The 8,529-nt window shown below is 47.3% G+C and overlaps 1 protein-coding gene across 1 annotated transcript; it reads left to right on the top strand.

The window, feature by feature from the left end:
* Positions 1–122: 122 nt before the first annotated feature.
* LOC8039180 (testis-expressed protein 11-like) lies at positions 123–8,493 on the top strand. Its single transcript, XM_042287072.1, has 8 exons — positions 123–1,686; positions 2,677–2,901; positions 3,624–3,700; positions 3,786–4,033; positions 4,369–4,573; positions 5,353–5,475; positions 6,335–6,433; positions 8,040–8,493. Exons 1-8 carry the CDS (start codon positions 123–125, stop codon positions 8,244–8,246), a joined length of 2,748 nt encoding a protein of 915 aa, XP_042143006.1. The 3' UTR covers positions 8,247–8,493.
* Positions 8,494–8,529: the final 36 nt, after the last annotated feature.

Raw genomic sequence — 8,529 nt, 5'->3', positions numbered from 1 at the left:
CTGAATTGGTGACGTAGAGGTCGCCACCTGTCACCGCGCGACCGGCCGCGTCGTCTGCTAAAAGTCGTCTGCTACTTGCGCCCGCTTTCGAACTTGGTTCTACTACTACAACAGGAAAGACCATGACTACCGAGCGAAATTTCAAAGAGATGATCAAAGAATCTGCGGAGAAGATGCGTGACATTTTGTGCTTTATCAATTCAAGCGAAAAAACGACCGATACCGATCTTCGGTTCAATGAAATCAAGATCGGTTTGGCGAAGGCCTTCGGTACCAGTGTCGATCCCGAAAGCAGCGAAGGACTGCTGTCGGTCCTAGAAGACAGCGTTCGGATCATCACAAACGAATATTTTTCGAAGTCTTCAGGGGACGCGCAACGTTTGTTGCTCAACAAATGCGTAGACGTTTTCACGGACATCACTGGCCGCGTCTTGAGAGTTCATGACCCCGACTCTGAACGCTACGTCCGCGCCCTACAGTCCAGAGTCCAAACGCTGGAAGTGATCGTTCAAATTCTTCTCAAGCTTCGATCTTACGCGGAACTCAAAATCTACACCCACTGCCTCGCTGAACTGCTTGAGGCCCTGAAGAACGCAGAGCTCAGCACCGGACTTGAAACCGATAAGCTTAGGGTTCGCCACGCAGAATCTGTTCTGCAGATCTGTCGCCTAGAAAACAGCGCACGTGTTGCGCTCCACTCCGACGCGACGCTTGAGTGCCTTTACGTCGCCAGAAACGTCTGCAGCGACGAGTTTCCCCAACTCCAAAAGTACTTGTCGCTTCGAGCTTTCGCCATGGGCCTCGATTGCTACAAGAACGGACACTCTGAGCACGCGGTCACTTACTTTCGAGAGTCCTTCCGCTTGGGCAAGAAACTGACCAACGTCGACCGCCAGGCAGACACCCTGTACCTCCTCGGATGTGCCTACCTTCGCTGGAACAAGGAGGAACACTGGGAGAAAGCGGTCAATGCCCTCGACATGGCCATGCTGCATCAGCCCGGGATCCTCAAGCACCTCACCAAGAAGCTAGAAGCCCTTTACACAAGCGGCAATGACAAGTCAATCGCCAACACGCTGGATTGCATCCTCAAGCACAAGGAGATGACCGTCAAGAGCGCTCTGGACATCCACAAGTCCCTGAAGGCCAACAGTCTCGCGGAAAAGGCCATAGAGTTCCTTCAGAGAGCGTACATTCGCTTTGGTCAGGACGAGGACTCGCTTCAAGTCCTCCTGGAACTCCTCAAAGCCGAGCTCAAGAGCGAAAACTTGGATCGTGCGTCTGTAACCTTCCAGCGCGTCTTGGTCCAAGGCAGCAAAGCCCAGCTTAAGTGCAGAGACGAGCTGAAGCAGTTGGCGCGGTTTTTGTATCAGTACGGTTGTCAGCAGGCCGAAGCGGGCAATGTCGAAGACGCGGTGGAATGGCTGAAGAACTGCGACATGCTGATGGGGGAATTTGATGAAGCGTTTAGCGCTGATGACCCCGATGATGCCTCCGTGCTGGACATGGCGGACGTTAAGCTAGGTTTTGCCTACTGGAGCGCCAAACTGGGCAAGCTGGATGGTGTCAAGGAGGCTCTTCAGCAGTACAAGGGTCCTGACAACGTGCTCAGGCAGTACCTGATGCTGAAGATTGCTGTTCAGGAGGATAACAGCACAAGTGCTATGGAAGCTGCTCGTTTGCTTCGTAAGGAATTACTTTTTTTTATGTGAGCTTATACCTTACTACTACAAGTTATAACCACTTAACAGTCCTATACATATTTCTGTTCGTTGTAAAATGTAAGTGCGGTGCAAAAAGAAAAAAATTATATTTATATTTTTTGTTTCCCCGCGGTACAAAACGTTTGCAGTTTCTCTTATTTGTTACAAATGCAAATAATTTTCTTTAGCTTGATTAGAAGTTTGGATGCATAGAACATATAACTTCTGATGTGGAGCTAGCTAATTTCAAAATATTTTAGACGATTAACTTTTAGTGATACACAGTTTCCCATTATACATAAAACTAAACACCCGCAAAAAAGAAAGAAACGGAAGCCCTATTTGATACTGACTTTGGGAATATGCAGCCCGCATGAACTCGCCACTTCTCTGCAGTACACCGGTGTGCCAAGGTAAAGCTCATGCACCAGCTTCACTTTCGGCGTTACCTTTTAACACGCGCGTTGCACACAATTTCAGTTATATGGCGTTGCACGCCATATTAACCGAAACAAATGTTACTGGTGCGTGCTGCTCTATGTCACAGGGTCGGAGGGTCCCGCACCATAAATACTGAGCGTGACTCAGCAATTTCACGCTACGACAATAAATATGGTCGATGCACATTCTTCTGATATGAGGTGACCCCACACCGACAGTATTCGTGGTTTCGCAGGTATGTCATGCAAAACACAAGAACGTCCCTGGAATGCCATAGCATACATGAAAGACGGAAGGACGTCTATGGGACATTCAGGGGCATTGTAGTTGACGACATAGGGCAACAACAAAATGGCGGATTGATGCCTTGTGAAAATGCCCAATAAGGTCGTTTGCACATGACGTACGTCAATCCACCATTTTGTTGTTAATGCACCAAGACGACCAGCGTCGCGACGACGCACTTCTGGGCCTGCTCGATTGGCAATCGAATCGTGGCGTCCACCTTGGCTTTTTGCGTTTGCCATTGCAGTGTCCCTCGTGAAGCAGTCCAACGGCCTGGAACGCGAGACGACCTACCGCAAGGTGACCAGCGCCATCGTCCACCTGTGCAGCTACGCGATGCAGACACGCAGGACGGAGTTAGTCGGCCATCTGCTCAGGCAGATCGGAGCACCTCCCGAGACCAACCCATCAATGGCCGCCATTCAGCTCAAGTGTCTGCAGTGCGCTGCAGGGCTGTGCTTCGCCACCTTCGGTATATACGTGCTTGTAACCATATCTAGGCACCGCCTTGGAAAAAAATCTTAGTCTGTTGCAAGATAAGAATAGCGTGACAAGCGCCTCTTACAAAGCTGTCTGCTCGCCATGAGTGTGGGCAGAATTTGACTTTTTTGGGTGGTGCATGATGGATTAGATGTTGGAGGACCTTGACAGTTATGAAAGGGGGGGGGGGGGGGGGGGGGCTCCAGAAAACTCGATACATCATCGCGCCTCTCAACACACCACTGATATGCTGAGAGGTAAATTGTAAAAAGAACTGAGTCATTATAGACATTAACAGATGAACGTTTAGAGGAGAGACAGCAAAATATAGGTTGAGACCCTGACAATTGTACAACTTCATAAAGTGTCTTCTACTTTGTTATACACCCAGAGATAAGGAGTTGGCATAAACATTTTGTTCAAAAAGTGCAATATTAAACTGAAAAAAAAAGAAAAAAAAATATAAGTGGCGTCTGCTGTGACCAGTGTGATAGCTGGGACCAAAAACATGTACGTAGCTGTGTTCACCAGGCGGACCATTTGGTTAGTTTGGACATAATTTAGAATCAGCAAAGGGAGCCAATGATTAGATTTCAGTGAAACAGGCTAGGCTGTCAAGTAGCATCTCTTGTATACTAAAGGGATAGGAGCTTACATAAAACGGTTATTCCTTTGCTGAGCTAATGGAATAACCACAAAAAACTTTTCGTTAAGGTGACAACCAAAACGTCTACGACATCGTCATACAGTGTGCTGAAAGGGCATCCGCCATCTTCAACGTCTGCAACCCTGTAAGATGACCCTTGCTTTTGCCTTCACAACGACCATCCCTATGCATCTAGTCTCATACGGCAGTCTGCACGCCGTGTTCTCCAGGCCCACTTGTACGAGTCCGCAGAACAGAAGGCGTGGTTCGCTTCCGCCTGCTGGAGCCTCGCTCTCCAACCGGAGGTCAGCCTTCAGCAGCAGTTCAGGTTGTTCTCGCACAGCTTTCAGCTGGCGCTGAGTAGTCGGCACCACTTCGCCGCGGGCCAGCTGAAGACGTACGCCACTATGGCACTCCTGTCCAGCGTCAGCGCATCGAGGCAGGCCACGGACATGGAACTCAAGCTCAGCATTCTGAGGTCAGGAACGGATGAGTACAAGAAGCAGCCCTAAAACCACTGTCACACTGCATGCTTACACATCGTACAAAACACATGATGTTCGCTGCAGACATGATGGCAGAATTCTGTGGATGTGCCTCAAGCACGTTCGAAGCATATCCGCTTCATACACGTATGTAGGCTTTGAACGTGTATGTAGACAGTCTTTGTACGACCAACATGACGGGATTGTCACACCAGGGAGAAACACGCCTCGGACAGTGCCTCCAGACATGTCTTTTGTATGAGATATGAGCAGTGTGACCGTGGCCTTGGGCATCTGGTTTCTGACCGTCACACTTTTGTCATCGCAGGAATGTCCGGTCAGTAGCTCAGGAGTACAAGAAAGCCTTCCCAAAGTGGCGAGAGTTTGAGGACTCGGCATTGATGGTTCTCCAGGCTGAATTCGAAGCTGCGGTCAACAGCGGCGCCAAGGACTCCGCGAGAGTGGTGGACGAGGTCCTAGCCTACCCTGGAGCAGACTCCGACTTGCTCGAAGGCTTTGTCACTGTTTGCCAGGTGGGCGGGCAAACTGTGTCGGATAAATACGCCTTTCCTGAAGGCAGTGGTATTTCGGCTTGGCGCGACGTCGGACACGCGAGTTGGGAGTAGCAATGGCTACCGAGTGCTTTTCACAAGTTGTGTGCACCGCCCTCAATAATGCCACGGGTGGGCAAGATTGTTTGCCTGCCTGAACACGTGCAAAAAGCAATTTCTGAAGAAATGCACCCGTGCTTCCCCCAACCCTGAAAAGAATGTTAGACATAGGAGTAAAACGTTGGTAACCAATTTCAAATGACAACTTAAAGAGATTCTTGCCTATAGGTACTTGGATAGAATCGGAGCAGTTCTGTAGGTCATGGCTACACAGTTTCATGAATAGCGAGCACGTGCCTTGATCTAATGTCCCGTTTTCATGAGTGCACATGCAATGGAGACGCCAGATCAAGCCACGCTCTTGTGCCAGTACCCTGGCAGTGTTGCTTGCTGCGTATAAAATGAAGTACAGAAGGGTCAATGTATAAACAAAAAAATATGAGGGTTTCTTTTTTGTCTTTAACACCAAGCACTAGTGCCAGCATCCTGGGAAGTGCACTTCTCAAGTTGCTTACCGGTGCATTGAGGAAAAGCAATCCGTCGCTCGAAGTTACACAAGCAACAAAAGCCACTGTGCGAGCGTAAATGGTACCGAATACTTTGTCTAAGGCAGGTCTGGCAGGTTTGACATTCCCTGTATTTAAGAGATAAGAAAACAAATGACACAAGGTTACATTTATTTAAATTTTTTTTTCACGCAGAGAGCCGGCACCCAGAGCAGTCCTCATGCCTGCCGCTTGCTCCGTCAGTGCCTCAGCCTGAAGATGGCCGAGAATACAGTTAATTTAAACTCCGTCATCAGGCTGTATCACATGCTCTTTCAGGTTAGTACATCATCATTCTGCTGATCGGCATATCTGGAAATGAAACTAGATTGTACCTGAGGAAGCAGGTGACTAAAAGCAGACGGTTCGTAACTAACAGAAGCAAGTGCCCGCTTCAATTGCAAATCGACCAGGTAGGTTCACGATGGGGAAATGGTCGATAAAATGTTTTCACATTGCCATAGAGGTGGAGTTCTATAACACTTTTATACACAAGCATATGCCATTTCTTGTGATCTAAACTCCAACTTTATTGCAGTTTCTCTGTTTTCGGAAACAAATTTTTAATTTATATTTGGACAATGTGGTTTCTGCTCACCTGCTCTATAACCTCGAACGCATTATGGGGAAAAAATAACGCTAGACGAGTGACTTGTCGTGCTGCACCAAAAGCAAAAGCTCGCACGCAGCAGGAGCAACTTCCAATGCTCTAAGAGTTCAGGCTTCCAGCACTCACTGCGGTACATCTTAAATGAAACGGAGTATGGCCTAGTGCGTCTCATTTAAATGCCTCGTATCAAAACTAGAATGAAGAATTTGCCACCAAGAAGCTTCGAGCCAGGTGCCTTTTAAGATGTTCAAAACCACTTCTCGCAAAATCGCTTTCGTCAAAAATAGAAGTCAAGTCGCAAGGCTTGTGCTACTCGAGACTAGGGCATGCTCAAGTACTAGCATGCTGGCACTATTTCTAGATAAACATGACCTACTACTATCTACAGAAGAGTGGAAAGGTAATCATCCATTGAGGTCACCACTGTACGATGCTTCTCAGATACCACGATATGCGGGAATTTTGCATCTAGCCTAGAATTTAGGGTCGCTCCACACATCTGCCGACTCACAATTTGGCGTCGAACAGGCTCTGCTGGATTCGTGCGACGATTCCGGACTGTCGGCCTGCGTCGAAGAGATCCTGAAGCTCGGCCTGATGCACGGAAGTTCCTATCCAGAGGCAGAGGTCTGTACGGTCTCCCTCTTCCATTACGGCGCCTGGAAGGCATCTCCAACTGGTGTGCTTGCTGCGCAATCCGGCAGCACGACACTCTGGATTCTGCGACACCATTGGTTGCCAGCTCGGGGCCACTTTTAATGGACGGGCAATAGAGGACGGTAAACATGCTAGCCAAAGATGCGTTACGGATGGAAGTCGAGGAGCCACGTTTGAGGGCGCGGTAAGCACAGCAGTCGGAGACACGTCCAAGAAGCCGCAGCAGAACTACGCTTCGTTTCGTATTATGACCGACCGCGGCGGATGTTACGAGCCGTCAAGGCCAATTCGAGGTTGCACGAGCGTTGCGCGACCTTTGGAGGAGCGTTTCGCGTGCTATGTCTGCCGCAGTCGGCAGACATAGCACGTCTGCCGCAGTCGGACGCGAGGCGAAACGAAGCATGGCGCCACCTCGCGGGGCGATCGATTCCGTCGACAAGGCATCTGCACGTCGTGTTAAGGGGGAACACTGGTCTTGGAGCTTTGTTTGTTTTCTTTTGGCCATGACCAATGAAACAGCACAGGCTTGTTCAGACTTTTGTGCCAATTTCAGATATGTCATTTTTTTTAATTAGTAGGTTAGTTCTCAGGATAATTGTAATTAACCAGACTGTTTCCAAAAACAAACAAAAAATGTTTTAAAAAGTTTTCGGAAAAAAAAAAGATTTCTTTTAACAGTTTGGTTGGGACACGCGTGTCAAAAGATAAATTTTACGGGAAAAATTTTTTTTAGAGCAATATTGATGGTGCGAGATGCGATTTAGTTGGCAGTCACCTCCTTTCCACTTGTTTCCTCTCGGCATTTCGGGCGCATGGAGGAGAGGTGGAGCGGCTTCACCGTTACGACCAAGATGGTCATTCCGGAATGACCAGCGACGTCATGGACTTTGCACGCAGAATTTAAAATGAATCTCTCGCCGTCAATATTGTTCTAAAAAAATGTTTTCGTAAAAGTTTTTTTTTTGTTTTTTTTTTTGGCACACGTGTCCCAGTTACACAGTTTAAAAACAAGCTTTTTTTTTCTTTTTAGGGGCCCTTTAAACATATGATCGGATACTACAAATTATGAAGAATGCAATGTTGGAAGCACATTTTAGATTTTGAACCATTTAAGTGACTTCACAGCACACTGAAGTTCAGTGGTCAATATGTGGCTACCAAGCAAACAAACAATAGTTGTTAAAAATTTTCCTACACCTATTTTGAAAAATCTGCTTCCAACATTACATGGTTTGCACATTTGGCTACATGCTGCTAAAAAGGTTCCATTCTTTTCTGCCCCAGATGCCGAGATATCCCTAAAAAAAATTTATAAAAAGTTCAAAATTTGTGTTTTGAGAAAGTGTTGCTTTAGCATCAACTTCAGTGCAATTTCAGCCCACATAGATATTAAAATTGATATCATGGCTCAAATATTAATCTTCAAAACAAAACAAAAAAAACTTGGCAGATCAGAAAAAACAAAAAACAGCTGTAGATTTTCACATAACCATTTTCAAAAAAAGTCAGTTTTTTAGGAATTTGTTTTTGGCTCCAAAGACCAGTCTAATTTTAAATGAATGTCCGCGTGTTCCAGCTCGTCTGGATGATGACGACTGCCTGGAACGGGGGATTACGGCGCCTCGTCGAGGGGAACGTGCAGTCGGCGGAGCTGCGTCTCCGCGACGGAGTACGAATTCTCCGCTCACTTCCGACGCTCCGTCCGGCGTACGAGCGCAAACTGCTCGCAGACTTTCGGCGACTGCTTCCGAACGTGAAGCTCGACGAAGACAATTCCCAGTGAGTTGCATTCCGCGGGAGCTGGCCAGTTAAATTCGCCAAGAACGTTAGTTTTGCTTACGCATAAAAGTTTGGTCTTTATTTAACATACGTCAATGAAGCTCATTGACTTTGTTGTTTCTAAACAAGGCTTTGCTGCAGGGACGTAAAGTTGACACGAAAAGTCCTTCTGTTAAAAATTTAAGGGTATAATGTCGGGTAAGACTGCAAGGGAACAACTTAACCACGTTTGTTTCCATTTCGAGACTTGTTAATAAAATATGTGTTCAATATCGACTGCTCTGCGA

Source organism: Ixodes scapularis, unplaced genomic scaffold, assembly GCF_016920785.2.
Source record: "Ixodes scapularis isolate PalLabHiFi unplaced genomic scaffold, ASM1692078v2 PGA_scaffold8__174_contigs__length_109621045, whole genome shotgun sequence".
Classification (NCBI taxonomy): domain Eukaryota; kingdom Metazoa; phylum Arthropoda; class Arachnida; order Ixodida; family Ixodidae; genus Ixodes; species Ixodes scapularis.
This window is presented reverse-complemented; position numbering and strand designations above follow the sequence as displayed.